General features: G+C 47.9%; 1 protein-coding gene across 2 annotated transcripts; it reads left to right on the top strand.

The window, feature by feature from the left end:
• The first annotated feature begins 4,737 nt into the window (after positions 1–4,737).
• Positions 4,738–16,511, top strand: LOC128053861 (dehydrogenase/reductase SDR family member 4). 2 transcript variants are annotated; one of them, XM_052646329.1, is made up of 8 exons: positions 4,738–5,051; positions 6,693–6,870; positions 11,267–11,368; positions 13,416–13,486; positions 13,578–13,629; positions 13,927–14,061; positions 14,506–14,561; positions 15,975–16,511. In XM_052646329.1, the coding sequence occupies exons 1-8, from the start codon at positions 4,921–4,923 to the stop codon at positions 16,087–16,089; spliced, it is 840 nt and encodes a 279-aa protein (XP_052502289.1). In that variant the 5' UTR covers positions 4,738–4,920; the 3' UTR covers positions 16,090–16,511. The 2 variants fall into 2 exon arrangements, with proteins under 2 accessions (XP_052502289.1, XP_052502290.1); XM_052646330.1 differs by lacking the exon at positions 4,738–5,051 and adding an exon at positions 5,644–5,736.
• Positions 16,512–17,091: the final 580 nt, after the last annotated feature.

The following is a 17,091-nucleotide window of genomic DNA, read 5'->3' as shown; positions in this document are numbered from 1 at the left end:
CAGAAGAAAGCAGTCCTGGGCATGAGGGAAAAGAGAAGCTGAGGCTTGTCTTTCATATATATATAAAATATATATATAAGATCCTCTGGAGGAGGGCATAGCAACCCATTCAAGTATTCTTGCGTGGAGAATCCCCATGGACAGAGGAGCCTGGCAGGCTACATAGTCCATGGGGTCGAAAAGCGTCGGACATGACTGAGAAGACTTAGCATACAAGCATACTTGCATATATTTATTTATTTTGCATATATTTATTTATTTATCTGGCTGCTCCAGGTCTTAGTTGCAGCCTGCAGGATCTTTAGCTGTGGCATTCAAACTCTTCTCAGCCTGAGGTATCTAGTTCCCCTGACCAGGATCAAACCCAGGCACCCTGCATTGGGAGCACAGAGTCTTAGTCACTGGACCACCAAGGAAAGTCCCCAGTGTCTGTCTGTAAAAACCTCTGCATGCTGCTGTACAGAGTTCCTGAAAAGAACCTGAACAAACACTGGGTGGGTGATTTCTATACGGTGTTTACAAATAACTGCCTAAATACAGGGCAATAGGTGGAAAAATTTGAAAAACAAGAAGTTGAATGAACTATGCATTAGAGTCATGAGATTCTAGATAGAGCGATATCTCACAAAATTAATAATCCATTACCTGTGAATAGGCAAAGGCTGTCTCAGTCTCTGGCACCTACAGATATATTCACTGTTTTTGTTTTGTTCTGTTGTCTTGGTTGGTTGATTAATTGATTGGTTTGGGGTTGTTGTTTTTTAGTAAATTTATTGCCAACATTTAAAAATCAAACATTTCAGGATTTCCCTGGTGATCCAGTGGCTAAAACTCTGTGCTCCCAGTACAAGGGTCCCGGGTTCAGTTCCTGGTCAGGAAACTGATTCCACAGGCCACAACTGAAGATCGAAGATCCTCTGTGCTGCAGCTAAGACCTGGTGCTGCCAAATAAATAAATACATTTTTTTTTCCTTTTTTCTGGAGTATAAATACATATTTTTAAATCAAATATTTCATATTAAAACCCAGATTCCTACCTTCTGTTTCCAGTTCCTAAAATCTGGCAATCCTGGGTTGGCCTTGTCAATTACAAACATGAGGGAAACTAGGTGCACCGCAGGTCTGCAAGCAGCAGGTTAGGGGGAGCCACCTATTCCATAAGTTCCCAGGCACTGAGACCAAGGTATGCTGCCTCTTATCGCCCTAAGCTTACACCATCAACCACAGTTAAAACCATTCTACACAGAATGTATAAAAGGACAGAGCAGCAGGTAAATTCAGTTTGGAAGAAAGTTTCACCAGAACTGATTAAATCTCTTTTAAGGTCATTTGACCATAGTCATCAAGTGAAAACATCTGACCCAGGATAAAATATACATATTTGTACCAAATACAATATATATATATACATCCAAGGTTGTTCATTGTAGCAGTGTTTCAAATGGCAAAACACTGGAAGCTATTTAAATGTTCATCGGTGGGAGACTGGCTAAATAAATTATGGAATATCCACACAATGGAATATCTTATAGCTATTTTTAAAAGGGAGAGACAGAATAAAGGGGACTATTGTGAACTACTCAGAACAATCGCCAAGAATGTATTTTAAGAAATGAAAGACAGAAGTAGGGGAAAAGAAGAAAGAAGAGAAACAAGCAATTTGAAGGACATTATGTGTAGTGGCATTCTATTCATGGGAAACGTTTAAGGGAAAATATGCATGTAAATGCCTAGGAAACTTCTAGAAGGATACATAAGACTAAGAGCTATAGGGGGAGCAGGTAAAAGAAGCATAGGGAAGAATTTCTTTTTTACTTTTCACTCTATAACCTTGGGTCTCTTTTAAAAATTGTGAACATGTGTAATTTTTGTAACTTAAAAAATAGATATTTCAATGATTAGAACAAAAATGCATTGATGCAGAAAATAAAATTCCACTTTAGAGAAAATTAATTTCCAAGAAAACTGTCATTCTTTAACAACGTCAAAAAAATTAAGGATAGCTATTCAACACTGACAGCAGGTCAGGTTGTCATGACTCATTCTGATTTCACATATGGAAATAAAACTGCCTACTTCACTGGATTAGACATATTCAATAAAAATTATAAAAAGCACCCAACAGTTGCCAGCACTTAGTAAGTGTTCAATAAAAGTTACTGTTATCACACAGTCCTCCCACACCTCACAAGCCTGACTTGTGTCAGGGATGATGAGTCAATGACCAAAATGGAATAGCTATAGCAAGATGCAGGACTTGAATTCCACCCCAGGTGAACTTCCTTCTGGACTACAGTCAGCCTTTGAGGAAGATGAGAGTGCAGTCCTCAATCACAGAGGCATCTCCTCAAGATCTGCAGATGGTCCCACCTCCATATAAGAACAACCCCATCACCTATTAAAATCCCCACTTAAAAGAGACTCCTACACATTTATGTATTTCCCCCCCAAATTTCCTACCCTCTTCTCCAACAAACCAGCTTGATGAGTAGTAGAAGCTGAAGACTTCCACCCTTTTTGCTTTCCTTCTACATTTTTCTGTTCACAGGTTCCACTCCCCCAATATCTGCGGCATTCTCTGGAGGCCAAATACACCCCCCCGCCCAGACAAGGAGGCTATGTGCTGTTCACGAGCTCCCAGGCCAGAATTCTCCTTTCCCCAAACCCTTTGCTCTTTGAGAGGGCTTCTCTTGTGGCGGAGCGCGGGCTCTAGAGCATGTAGGCTCGGTGGTTGTGGCACAAGGGCTTAGTTGCCCCGAGGCTTGTCGTGTCTTAAGGCAGACTCTTAACCACTGGACCACCAGAGAAGGCCTTCAAACCTTTTGCTCTTTGGGGTGTGACCTCCCTCAGCCTCCACACACCCCCCGCAACCCCCTGCTAACCTCAACCCCTGGATTTGGCGGCTCATCTCTGGACAGGAAGTGGAGAGAGATCAAATATGCCTTACAGGCCTGTCCCTTTGAGCCAAAGCCCTGAGAGGCTCTGCTTCAGTCCTAAATCCCCTCCCCCAGCCCCACAGGCAGGTAGCAAGCCCTGGGAAGGGTTCCCACAGTGCATTAGCTCTGAACAGGTCAGGAGCAAGAGGAGTGTCATGCTATCCAGCCTCTGTTGTCAATAATTCATGAGGTTCAGACTGACGGGCACCAGTCAGAGTCAGTTTTCCCCACACATGGGGAAAATTAGACTCAAGCTCTCTTATCTCATCGAGATGTGCTGAATATCACAGCTATATAACATCTTGATTGAGGAATAAACTATAAATCCAGTGCATGTTTGTTATATCATTCACTACTCATACACTTTTAGATGCTGAAATCTTTTTGGCTGCTCAGCTGACCTACACATATACTACCTGAACCTTTAGCAAGTATGAATTCTGTTAAACAGCAATCCCCGGAACTGAATTTCACAGACCGGGATTCTCTCTCCTCTAATTGTAGGGATTGACATCAGGTTGCCAGACTGGCGATTTCACCAACTAACAACCCTTTTCTTAACCTACCCATCCGCTTTCATCATATTCTCTTAACAGAAAGACTAACACCAAAAAAAAAAAAAAGAGCAAAAGCATATCCCAGAATAAAGGACTATCTCTTAAATTAAATAAGCTTAGCTTTATGAAACACTGTATTTTCTTTCTATTTTTTGCCTTGAACTAGTGAAAATTTTGCCTTGGATCTACACAGCTTCTCAGTCTGGCATTTGGAGGCCACAGGGTTAAACCAATTCAGATGCTGACACTGGGTCTGCCGGGCCTTTCTTCAGTGTATCATAAGCCATCCAGATTTATTAATTCTCCCAGAAACCCAGGAGGGAGATCATTTCAGCCCACTTGGCAGAAGTAGGGGCCGAAGTCTTGGACACAGAATTTATAGCTGGAGAGGACCTTATCTATCATCTACCCCAGCACCCTCAGCTTACAGATGGAGAGCCTGGCTTGTGGCAGCAATAATAATTACTCTATGGTAGCAATAATTACTATGTGTTTAGTAGTTCAAAGTTTATAAAATGCTTTTACATTCAACAAATATTTATTGAACTAGGATGGAGGCTAAGACCTGGGGACACAGTGATTATGGAGAACTTGAGTTCTCCTGAGTGCTGTGAATTTCCACCACTGGTTAGGGGACACTCTAGCCTCCTTGCTACCACTTAGGCCTAGAAAAGTCCTCTAGAGTGGAGGATATAAGAGATCCTGTCAGGTCAGAATCTTTAATTCTGCACACTGGTTACCCCTGGTGATCAGAGTCTACCCTCCAGGCCTATGGGGATGGAGGAGAACTTGAGCCAGAGTGAAGGGCAGTGCAGGCCTAGCCCTGCTCCTCTCCATCAGGTGTCTCCCGTAGGCTCTTCCAGGCTCCCCTGAGACCCTCAGGAGGAGCCTCACCCCCATGAGCAATCTCAAAACATCTGGCCTCCTTTGGGCTGTCACAAAACGTGGACCCAGACTTTCTTGGAAAACAAAACCCACCTTGAAGTTCTAGGAAGCAAAAGCAAACAGTTAAAGTCCCCTCTGCCCCAAGAATTGACGTGGGCAAGCAGAGGTGGGAGGAGGAGCGGGAGGACAAGGAAGTCTACGAGCTCCCCGAGGTGGGGAGGGCCCCACTGGGAACCCGAACCGACAGCACCGTCCCAAGCCGGGCCGGCCCGGGCGATCAGGGGATCTAGGGGCGCGGCGGCCACAAACGGCAGGGGACGCTCTCGGCCACGGCCGCCTCCCCTGGCCTAGGGCCGGCGCGGAGCGGGAGGAGCTGTCCCGATCTAGGGCTTAAGAAGGGCGGGGAGACGGGATCCGGGAGCCAGAAGCTGGGAGGGGAGCGGGCCGCCGAGCCAGGAGGCGATTCACTCTTCGCCTTGCCCCTCGCCCTGCCCCACTGTCACCTCCCCTGGGCGGTGCAGAACCCTGAACCGGCCGGCGCCATGCTGAAGGTGCGACTGCCTTTGGGTGCCTGTGCGCGGTCGTGGAAGTCGGTCCGGATGGCCAGCTGCGGGATGGCGCGCCGGAACCCGCTGGAGAATAAGGTGGCCCTAGTAACGGCCTCCACTGACGGGTGAGTGCCCGAGTGAGTCTCTGAGTCCCCCGTTGTCTGCAAACAGGTGATACCCCTTGTCCTCGGCCTCCCGCGCCCTCTCTTCAGCCCTCCCGTGCGGCCAGAGCTGGCCCTGGAAGAAAGGCAGCACGTGGTTGGCCTGCAGCCCCCTTCAGATTCCGCTCCCCCCACCTTTGCAGTTAACAGCGCTCTTGTCACTGCCGCCCCTGGCTCGAGTCCGCCGCCTTGGCGTTGCCCTGCACCCCACCCCATCTATCCTGTCTCCTGGGGTTCTGGGCCGCCCCAATCAACTGGCTCCACCTAGAGTCTGGGAAGACCAGAGGCCGGAAGTCCAAGACAGTCCAGATTTCAAACACCCTATGCACTGCCTACACCGACTGTGGAAATGTTCCAGACACCCCCCACTGTGGCACCCCCAGGAGCCTCACAGAACTGTGCCCCTTCCCTAGAGGGGACACAAGTCATGTGTCCAGGTTCTTGTTTAGTTCAGTATACTGTGGCCTCTCTTGCCCAGCCTGTTTCTTACCAGCCACTGTTACCTACCCTGTTTCTCATTCCCACAGACCCCTGCTAGATGCCAGCTCTTCACAAAGTTAGAATACATATAAATGCGGAAACCTGGAGAAGGCAATGGCACCCGACTCCAGAACTCTTGCCTGGAAAATCCCATGGACGCAGGAGCCTGGTAGGCTGCAGTCCATGGGGTCGCACAGAGTGGGGCACGACTGAGGCGACTTGGCAGCAAATGGCTAACAAGTGCAAAATGTGTGACCCTGGGGGTTTCCCTGGAGGTCCAGTGGCTAAGACTCCATGCTCTCAATGCAGGAGCCCCAGGTTTAATCCCTGGTCAGGGAACTAGATCCCACATGGACCAACCAAGACCCATATAGCCAGGTAGATAATTTTTTTTAATGTATAACCCTTTCTCCTATGAATGTAAAAAATTTATGTTTGTAACCAGAGACCCCCAGTTTCATATGTACTCCAAAATATAACTAGTCAGTTCAGTTCTGATGCTGGGAAAGATCGAAGGCAGGAGAAGGGGATGACAGAGGATGAGGTGGTTGGATGGCATCACTGACTCAATGGACATGTGTTGGAGTAAACTCCAGGAGTTGGTGATGGACAGGGAGGCCTGGGTGCTGCAGCCCATGGGGTCGCAAAGAGTGGGACACGACTGAGCGACTGAACTGAACTGACTGAACCAGAGACCCCGTTTCACATGTACCCCAAAACATAACTAACAATAGAATATTGAGATGATGTAGACTACTGTCCTAAGGAAACTAGTTAGGGGTAAAGGCTTTTCTGAGAGAGACTCTCCAATCATGGAAATCACTGCTGCTTGCTATACCCCTAAGTCATTTCTCTCTCCTCTCAGTCCCTATAGGGTATGGAGCCTATGATAACACCTATGGAAGGTGTTATCACTTCCTGGGAACCTAGACTGAGGGCCAAAACCATAATAAAAATAGTAAACCAGTGCCAAAAAGATGCTAAGCATGTCCATCTGTATGGTAATGGCTGTGCCATTAATCCTAACAGGTGGAGGTCCTACAGAAAGCAGCCTGACTTAAGAGCCCATGCTCTCCCCCTCTTCCTGTACCAGGCTTAAAAGTCCTTCTCTCTCTCTGCCCACAGGATCGGTTTTGCCATCGCCCGGCGTCTGGCGCAGGACGGGGCCCACGTGGTGGTCAGCAGCCGGAAGCAGCAGAATGTGGACCGGGCAGTGGCAGCACTGCAAGGGGAGGGGCTGAGCGTCTCGGGCACCGTGTGCCACGTAGGGAAGGCTGAGGACCGGGAGCAGCTGGTGGCCACGGTAAGCAGCAGACATACAGGTCCAGAGCCACGAGACAGCAGAAAGGAGGCAGCCTGCGCTGGCCTTCCTAGACAACATGGGTGTAACCCAAACCAGCACTGTTAACTAAAATAAAGTAGTGCATTCCACATACCCACACCAGTCCACCAGCACATTTTTATGTGTGCCTTTCGGTTCTGTCTCCGAGAATCATCCCATTTCAGTGAGAGAACCAAAAAACACTCTACTGTTCTACCCTGCATTGTGCCTTGGGGCACCCAAAAAACTCCAGTTGGTCCTGGTTCTCCAGTAGCTTCCAGTCTAATTGGGCAGATAAGAAGGGTAAATAGGCATTCCCACTATAGGCTAAGAAACAATCAATCCCCGGTTTTTCAGTTTATAAAGTTGAGTGCCCAGGAACCTATAGGAAGCAGCCCATTTTGTTTCAGCCACCGTGTGCCATTCACTTTGTCTCGAGCCTTTCACAGGTTATCTGCAAACAACAACCCAAGCAAGGGTGGGACTATGCTCCCTGTTTAAAGAATGGTTCAGAAAGCTGGAGCAACACCCCAAGGTCCCACAACCAGTAAGGGAAGAGGTATGAGCCAACCCAGACTTACCAGCTACCTGTGTGTTTGTGTTGGTCACTGAGTCATGTGATCCCATGGACTGTAGCCCACCAGACTCCTCCATCCGTGGAATTCTCCAGGCAAGAATATTGGAGTGCCTAGCCATTCCCTTCTCCAGGGGATTTTCCCGACCCAGAGATCTAACCCTGGTCTCCTGCATTGCAGGCAGATTCTTTACCGTCGCAGCCACCAGGGAAGCCAAGCTACCTACAAACTACCAAGCATCTCCCTACCAGGTCAGGCCTTAGGTGCCCTCTTGGACTTTAGTCTCAAAGAACGTGGCTAAACCAGTGTCGAGAGTTGGTTGGCACCAGTCTTGCAGGTAAACATCTTACAAAGGAGGCCACTCTTTCCTAGGCTCAGGGCACACTCTTTATTTCTTGGAGTGGCAGGAAGAATCTACCCAAGGATGGGAAGCAAAAGATACTGTGCTGACAGAATGAAAAGCGGTGGAAATAATTTGGGTAATCTTAGACAAGGAGGGCATGAAACGACTGTAGACAGTGGCATAGTAGACACCATAGGTTATTCCATTTGTCAGGAGTCGTTTGGCAGATGCTCAGATGTGCATTGGAGACAGTCAGCTGTGGGTCCAAGAAGGCCACCATGCCTGGCCACCTCTGCCATCTCTGCTGGACAGAGCCCAAGACCTTCATCCTCAGGGTGGGAGCCACCTGGGATCCTGGGCCAACTAGTGGTCATGTGAAATGTATGTGGCCACTGATTGTCAAAATCCTGCTGGGAAGGTGACTTCTGGACCCTCACTAGGTCCCCTTTGCCCATCCTGCAGCTCTGATCCAGAAGTGAGGTTTGAGCTAGACTTTGAGGAGTGGGTGGGACTAGGCAGATGGCCTAGGGCCAGGATCCCAAATGATCCTGCAAAGTGAGCAGATAGTCAAGGAAGGGAGGGTGGGGTGCTCTGTGAACCCACAGTGCGAGAGCACAGGCTCAGGAGCCCTGGTAGGAAATGGGTCAGGTGGGAAGGATGGGGGACATGGACCTCCATGGCCTCCCAAAGGAGTTTAGACATTCTTGGAGGAGATAAGAATCCACGTGAGATTTTGAGTGAGGTGGAAATAATACTAAAGAACAATAATCTGGCACTGGTAGGAAGGATATATTGGAGAAATGAAGACTCTGGGCAAGGACATTGGTGAGGAAGCTGATGCTGTCACTTGGGTCTAGAGCAGTGGCAGGAAGAACAGATGTGCCTAAGCAATGTTTAGTGGGAACCAACCAAAATTTTTCCCCCTGGCTGGTGTCAAGAAATGGGACCAGGTGGGATGAATCAAAATTGACTCTCAAGTAGTTGAAAAGACCAGTGTCGAGTGGAGAATGATAGGATACTTTTGGCAGTTTGAGATGTGTCCTGCCTATAGCCAGCCACTAGCCTGTGATGAGGGAAGCTGCTGCCCTGAGCATGGTTATTCCCCAGTGGCCTCCTAAGCTGCACCTTGAAGCTTCTCAAAGGCAACATGAGCTGAAACCAGATCAGCCACTTCTCCACTTGATTCTACTTAAAAAAAAAAAAAAAAAAAGACCTGTCAGAACACAGAGCAAGCAACTCTTAACCACTTTAGGGTAGCAATCACACAATTTAGAGCAAGCCTTAGAAGACACCTGGGTGGTCATAGCAAATTTGCCATTAATCTTCCACGCTTCTCTGTCTCTGTTCAGTCAAAAGCCAGCCTGCTCTCCTGTCCACGCTGATAGGCCTAGAAGGAGAAGGGGACGGGATGCACAGACCAACCGGAAGAGCGCTCCAGGCAATTCTGCGGCAGTCCGCTGGCTCCCCACCCCTGACACATCTGCACTCGGCCCAGCACACATCACTTTCTAATACATCCTACGTTTTCCTTGAGACTTACACAGAGCCGAGGCAGGTGACCTGGACACCAAAATTTAGACGGTGCAGGAGAGTACTGATAGAGGTTTTGCAAAGATTATGTGATCTTAAAATGTGTTAAATTTACGTGTTGACAGCCCAGGCATCCCCCTCAGCAGTGTGGAAGCAACTGAGCCTAGCACCTAGTTAGCAAGAATAATTAGTTAAAAACGGGAGTTAGCAGATGGTACACATTGTTAATAACACCCCTCTGTGTGCCAAATCGGGAAGCACAAAGTTGATTGAGGGCCCATTTAGCGCCGTTTGCCCAAGGCATCAAAATTGCCAAGTCTGGGCAAATGTGAAGTCTGTTTGCCCAGTGGCAGAATGCTGACAGAAAGACTGGCTATTCATTACTCCAGCACGTGCCTTCACCACCTACGTACAGTTTATTAAGGAGGTTAACTGTTGGCTCTCTTGGTTTTCCCAGTTTAAATCTCAGTTTCTGCCTTGAATCTTCCATGCCTCCAGGCCAAAAAATAAAAGCAGAAGGTGGGGGAGGGGAGGAAAAGGCATCATAACTGAGCGTGGAACTTCTTTAAGCCCAGACCGGCGTCTCCTCCATCGTGGCCCTCCTGGATAGCCAGTTTCATAGTGGCCCCCAACTCACTTTTGGAGGACTCTTATGAATTAGCTCTGGGTTAGAGACTCAATTCTGCCACCACTAATTAGCCTTGTGCCCTGAGCATATCACCTCTCCAAAGACTCAGTGAGCAGAATTCCTCTTCTTAGCTGGTCCTGGTATGCCATTACTGAGCCATATGACCTTGAGAAATGAACTTCCCTGAACCTCAGTTTTATCACCTTTACCATGAGGACATTGGGCAAGGTGATCTCAAAGGCCCCTCCCAGTGGCAACTTTCTGTGAGTCTATTTAAACTCATTTTTCCATTCAGGTACATATGGACAGGCTGAGTTTGAGTAATGGTAACTCATTCAAGGGAAACTGGACAGTAAGCACTTGGAGAAATGGGGCTAGGATAAAATAGGAAGGGTCTAGAAATGGATTTTGAGGTGAAAGCTGAGGCCATGAGAATAAAGGAGTTCTGAAAGGGAAAGTCAAAAGAGAAAGGATCAGTGACAGCCTTAGAAGAAATGGGAGCAGGAAGAAGAGATTGCAGAAGGAATGCGACAACCTTAAATGTTTTAGCAGTAGAGCTTGGGGCTTCCCTGGTGACTCAGTGGTAGAGAATCTGTCTGCCAGTGCAAGAGATGCAGGTTCGATCCCCTGGAGAAGGAAATGGCAACCCATTCCAGTATTCTTACGTGGGAAATCCCCCGGATGGAGGAGCCTGGCAGGTTACAGTCGTCAGGACTGTAAGACCTGGACACTGTTTAGTGAGTGAACAATAGCAGAGCTTGGGGTGCTTTTGAAGAGAAAATGTTTTAAGGAAAAGAGTTCATTTTGACAACTGTCCCTAAGAAGGAACCCTTACCAATATTGATAAATGCACCTCCCTTACTGTCCTGTATGAAAAGGCAAAAAGATAGGACACTGAAAGAGGAACTCCCCAGGTCAGTAGGTGCCCAATATGCTACTGGAGATCAGTGGAGAAATAACTCTAGAAACAATGAAGGGATGGAGCCAAAGCAAAAACAACACCCAGTTGTGGATGTGACTGGTGATAGAAGCAAGGTCCGATGCTGTAAAGAGCAATATTGCATAGGAACCTGGAGATGGGAAAGACTGAGGGCAGGAGGAGAAGGGAACGACAGAGGAGGAGATGGTTGGATGGCATCACCGACTCAAAGGACATGAGTTTGGGTGAACTCCAGGAGCTGGTGATGGACAGGGAGGCCTGGCGTGCTGAGGTTCATGGGGTCGCGAAGAGTCAGACACGACTGAGCGACTGAACTGAACTTACTGTTCTGTAGCCCTAATTCAGACCTTCCTCCTCTCTAGGCTGTGAAGCTTCACGGTGGCGTGGACATCCTGGTCTCCAATGCTGCCGTCAACCCTTTCTTTGGAAGCTTGATGGACGTCACCGAGGAGGTGTGGGACAAGGTAAGGAGGGATGAGAGCAGCAGGGGTGGGCCTCAGAGGATGGCACACACTCAATCTGCTTTTAGAATGCACTTGTTGAGTGCAGTGTGAATGTGAGGAGTCCTCGCAATTTGCCACACACCTGCAGCGCACCTGGTAAAGGGCGAATGGAGGTGGGGGCCTGCCTTTGTCCCTGTCTTTCTCTTTCATTTCTGCTTCGCGATCTTGTTTTCATTGACTCCTTGCTAACTGTCTTCTGCTTCCCTCCCCCAGCTCTCTCCCCTCTACCACCGTGGGCTTATCCAAGCTCTTCTTCCTGGTTTATTTCCAGCAGGCATGGCAGCTAATATGCCAATAACTAATACACTCAGACTTACACACCACCCTTCCCCCTCTCAGCTGCCAAAAACTAATGATTTTCCATTAGTTGGAAAACTTTAATAGCTGCTAGTTAAGTGAAATATCAAGTCTAGTGAAATGAACTAAGTTGCCACTTTATGACATACAGTCTTTGAAAAAGACTTGCACTCTTTCTTTTTTAACTCCAGTGTCAAGAACATCTGAGATCCAGATGTCTAAATTCAAGAACAGGATATTGGTTTTCATGTGAGGGTGTATAATTATGTTATATTTATAAGGTATATCACACACCTACATTCTTTAATTATAAAGCCTTAATTGAAAGATTTGTCTTTGTTTACTAAGGTTAATACTCCCACATGATTTGGAAATGCTAAATTTTTTATGATCTCCCACGGTTTTGCCTTTTACCCTGATGTCATCAATAATCTCTCCACACTGAAGTTTAAGGATACTAAAATATTCTAGTTTGTTTATCAGTGTTCCACAGACATAGAGACCAAAGTGCCAAAATGGTCTTCAGTGAGTCAGTTCTTGATTGATATTCTTTAAAGCAGAGAAACATCTTTCATGGGCAGTCTGAATAGGGACCACATGAAAATCAGTTATCAACTGAGTAATTTTTCTTTCTAGTTGGCTTTTTTTTTTAACATCATAATACATCAAATCTAAATGCCGTGGTTGATCCTTGATTGAACCCTGGACTTTTAAAATAAGGACATTTGGGGGACAATTGGGGAAGATTTTTTATGGACAGTATATTAAGTAAAATCATGATTCTCAATGTTAAATTTCTCGGGTGTGATAATGAATGGTGGTGTGTAAGCACATCCTTATTATTTGGAAATAATGCTACAGCATTTAGGGCTACAGTATTATAATGTCTGCAACGTGCCTTCCAAGGGTAAGGAAAAAGCTGCATAAGCACATAGTTAGGGCAAATGGCACAAAATGTCAACAACTGGTGAATGTAGTTAAAGGATATCCAGATATTCACTGTCCCTCTATTTCAACTTATCTGCAAGAGTGAAACTTTTCAAAATAAACAGTTACATGGGGGGAATGGGAGGGGACTATCCCGGCAGTGCCTGGAACAATGAAAACAAGGCTCATGCATTTGTTTTAAATTACAGATGTACAGTTTTGATTTTAGACTATGTCCCAGCTCCCCCAATAGTGCCTCCTCATGATCCCGTGTGCCAATAAGTCTCCAGCCAGCCAGTCGATCCTGGAGGGCCAAGAGCATCTCCCTCCCTAACTCAGAAGCCAGAAAAGTGCTGGAACAAACCCAAGTGCCTGAGGTCAGGCCACATTTTCCCTGAGAATCACGGCTCACTCTGGGGCAGGTCCAGGAAGCCAGCCCAAATCCCAGGCTCTCGCTAGTTGGAAGACAGTCCAGCTCAAGTCCAAGAGAGCCTTGAGAGTTCAGATCCATACTGGGTCAGCTCAGACGTAGGAAACGAGATGAAGCAGGCTCCATTCTTTCTCACCCAAACCCCAAAATGTGTCATTCTCTGGCTGTCATTCTCAAAGCTCCCTCTCCCTGGGCCATGGTGTCTTCACTTCTAAGCTCTGGGTAAATCATCTCCAGGACCTCTGCCAACCCTAACAAACAGATCCTGGGGACCCCACTCTAACTCTCCATCACCCTGCCTTCTGCAGCCTTCTGAAGACCCTCATGCTGTTCTCCCTCTTCTTTCTGTTGCAGATTCTGGACATCAACGTGAAGGCCACAGCCCTGCTGACAAAGGCAGTGGTGCCAGAGATGGCGAAACGAGGGTACAGGGAAGGAGGGGGCCGGGGCGCGCTGGGCCCCTCGCAGGCCGAGGCAGGGGTCCGTGGCAGCAGGGCCGTTCTGCTCTTTTTTCAGAGGTGGCTCAATAGTGATCGTGTCCTCCATAGCAGCCTACCGCCCGTTTCCTGTAAGAACCCCCTTCTCTGCTGCTTTTATCCTTTCCTCCACCCTGCACTTCCCATTCCTCCAGTCACCCTAGGAAACGTGTGTCCCCTTTTGCACACCACCTTCCAACGAAATAGAGGCCTTGCCTCCACAAATGCTAACCTAGGAGTAGTTTTGCCATAAGACAGTTTTCTAACTGGGACCCTCTTTAACAAGAGATGCCCTATTACTAGTTGCCCTTTCTATCTTATATTAAGATATTCTCCACCAAGAATGAGCTGGAGTTGAAGAGACTAACCCAGTTCTCTCCTTTCCCCAGAGCCTGGGTCCTTACAACGTTTCTAAAACAGCCTTGCTGGGCCTCACTAAGAGCCTGGCCGTCGAACTGGCAGAGTGGAATGTTCGGGTGAACTGCCTGGCACCTGGACTCATCAAGACTAGCTTCAGCCGTATGGTGAGGAAGGGGAGTCCTGCATCCCACTGGGACTCTAAAGGGCATCTTCTCAATAGAGGAGTCCAGCTCCTGGATCCTGAGCTCCCAACCACTTCCACCCCCTGCCCTGGGCTTTTCTACCCTCCCCCTCCATACCAGCCATGTGTCCAAGCCAGATCCCCACACTATCCTTTCCTAAGGTGCACAGTGAGACTGAGGAATTCAGATGCCACTAAGGCCATTTCGTATTTCCTTAAGTGGATGAGACCTGGAGCAACCCACCAAAATGCCTCCTTAGCACCTGAAGAGAACAGAGCAGAAGAGGGCAGTGGGTGGTGACTGGGAGCTGGGAAGGACTAGGAAATGAAGGAGACACCTCGCCATCCTTCCTCTCAATAGATGTGAGGGCAGGCAGTTTGTCCTTTCACTGTCCCTCACGGGAAGAGATTTTCCTTTTTCCTGCAGTTGTGGGAGGATCAGGCAAGACAGGAGAGCATAAAAGCAGCCATGCAGATCAAAAGGTAAGGCTGTCACAGGGGAGGGTGAGGAGGGATAAAGATGGAAAGGTCTGGTCCCTCGAAGCCTATAGCTTGCCATCTCTCGGTCCCGCAGACAACACAGCCATCCTTTCCTTGCTTCAAACACACAGACTTCACAAGTTTGTGAACAGAGCGTCACTACAGTGGTGTGTGCAGGGAGTCTGCCTCCTTGCAAAAACCAAACACAGAGGCATCCAGGTTTAGCAGAGCAGAGCCCTGGGGGAGGCCCTGACTCTTCTCTCCACTTGGGTGTTTGCCTCCACCTCTGGGTGTCCCTAAGGATCAGGGACCAAAACCAAAATCAAAGCATGCTGTTTTAGTTTCCCTTGAATAAAAAGAGTCATGTTTCCAAAGTTCAGGTTGATGATCCTACAATTCAAATAAAAGTCTCCAAACTTCCCTTGCCTAAGAAAACTAGCCTCTTCCCCCAAAAGATCAGGCACCTTCATCTGGCTCTTTCCAGTCTCTGGCTTCCCGGAGCTCTCTTGTCTTTAGCTCCTCCACCTTGTCCCCTCAAGGACACGTACCAGCAATGCCTACTTGAGGAGGGAGACGCTCTCAAGTGCTCCCAAAGCCATTCTCATGTCAGGCATGAGCTGCAGGCCTAGTCCATTAATCGGTCAGGCCATTGTCATCCTTGAGCCACAGTGAATGATCTGGCCCCGTGCTTTTCAGTCTTGGATCCACATTAGAATCAGCTGAGTAGTTGTGAAACCACAGATGCTCAAGCCTCACTCCCAGAGATTCTTTGTTAATTGGTCCAAAGCAGGACCTAGGCATCTTTAGTGGGGGAAGGGGAGGGAGGGAGAAGTTGAGCCTCTCAGATGATAACAGTGTGTAGCTAGGATAGAGAACCACTAATCCAGTCCTTCTAGGTTTGAAGTATCCACTCCACCCACCTCTAGAGCATTCTATGGCAGTTAAAGTGTTCCCTAACTATGCAATCAGTGATACAAACACTGAGAATTAGCACAATCTCACAAAATGACTTTGAGACAAAAATAGATTCCTAAAAAAGTTGTCTGTGAATTGAAGCTGTACAAATGGAATCATTTTAAACAAATCATTTACTGTCTCACAGACTCTGATATTCGAATAGTATGCACACATGTGAAACAAATTCTCTGAAGAATGAAATAGCCAGGTTATCTATAGAACTTTGGATTTTGGTGTCCTGAGTTCTCTAAAAAACAAAGTATCCCTATATTATATGAATATAATGTGTTGTGGTTTTTGCAGAGTACAGTATTAATGCTTCTATTGAATTATAACAGCTTATAATAATGGTAGCCCTATTTTATAGACAATTCACTGATCCTGAAAAATCGCCTGATACTTTAGCAAATTCCATTCCCTGTTTGATTTTTACTCTCTTCCTTTTTCCCTGCTTCCCAGGATAGGCAAGCCAGAGGAATGTGCCGGCGTCGTGTCTTTCCTGTGCTCTGAAGACGCCAGCTACATCACTGGGGAGACAGTGGTGGTAGCTGGAGGGACTCTATCCCACCTCTAAGGATGTGGAGAGCATCCACCAGTGCAGAGATTGGGCTCCAGCTCTAGAGCCCGGTTCTCAAATCAATCAACTGGCCTTTCCCACCTCTGCCTAGGATACTGCTACCCTTACACCATAACACCCCCCTGCCATACACACACACACAAATCAATTCTGCCCTGTGAAAAGCTCCAGCATTCTCTGCTATCAAGGTGTGGTCTTGGGAGGATTCCCGCTGTTGCTGTAGCCTTGGACAAAGACGTCCTTTGAGAGAACAGAGCAGGCCTGCTGAGAGGGCTTAGTCTACCATGGTAAAGACCAACTAGTATTTTTTTCTGGGCATCAGGGAAATTTGAGGGAGATGGGACAGAATGAACTTGGAGTGGAAGGAACTGAGTTGGAAATTAACAGCTCGCAAATGAGGTGCAAATAAAACGCAGATGATCACCATGCTTTGAGTCAATGTACTCATTTTTCAGTGCAGGGTGCATAGGTGTGATAGCCGAGCAGAGCATAAGTCTGAGTGGACTGGATTCCCCTAGTACGCTCCCAGATGCTAAGTCTGGATCCTCCTAACCCTCCTCCTAGTCTCCAGGACCTGAGCGTAATGCTGAGGGTGGAGGTGTTGGCAGAGCTGCCTGCTGGGAGGAGGTGGCACGGGAATTCCCAGGTGCTACTCTCGGCTCACACCCGCGGGGATGGTGCCAAGAACATCGCAGGGATCACCGAGGCTGGGCAAGCGGGAAAGGAAGGTCGAACTTCCGCAGATGTGGCCAGGTCCTCTCCTAGCATCGCCCTTGGCCGCAAGTTCCTTCCTTCGAGGGTCAGCGAGGACGAGCCAGACGCGTCCCGAGCAAGCAGTGAAAAGGGAGGAGCCTGGCAAGGATGACCCCGCGAAGGGTACCCAGGCCCACAAACAAAAGAAATGGGTTCTGCTGACGGTGCCGGAGGAGTGGATGACACGGAAAGTGAGGGCGCTGTGCCCCCGCCCGGGAGATAGCCCGGGCTCCAAGGCGACACGCA

The sequence above is a fragment of the Budorcas taxicolor genome, chromosome 10 (genome assembly GCF_023091745.1).
Source record: "Budorcas taxicolor isolate Tak-1 chromosome 10, Takin1.1, whole genome shotgun sequence".
Taxonomy (NCBI): Eukaryota; Metazoa; Chordata; class Mammalia; order Artiodactyla; family Bovidae; genus Budorcas; species Budorcas taxicolor.
The sequence above is the reverse complement of the archived record's forward strand: the minus strand, read 5'-3'. Positions and strand labels throughout refer to the sequence as shown.

Bases quoted from the DNA above. Each gene is read 5' to 3' on its own strand.
- LOC128053861 (XM_052646329.1), top strand. From the start codon at position 4,921: ATGCTGAAGGTGCGACTGCCTTTGGGTGCCTGTGCGCGGTCGTGGAAG. The intron at 6,871-11,266 runs GTAAGCAGCAGA...CCTCCTCTCTAG, and splicing joins GGGAGCAGCTGGTGGCCACG to GCTGTGAAGCTTCACGGTGG. The intron at 14,062-14,505 runs GTGAGGAAGGGG...TTTTTCCTGCAG, and splicing joins AGACTAGCTTCAGCCGTATG to TTGTGGGAGGATCAGGCAAG.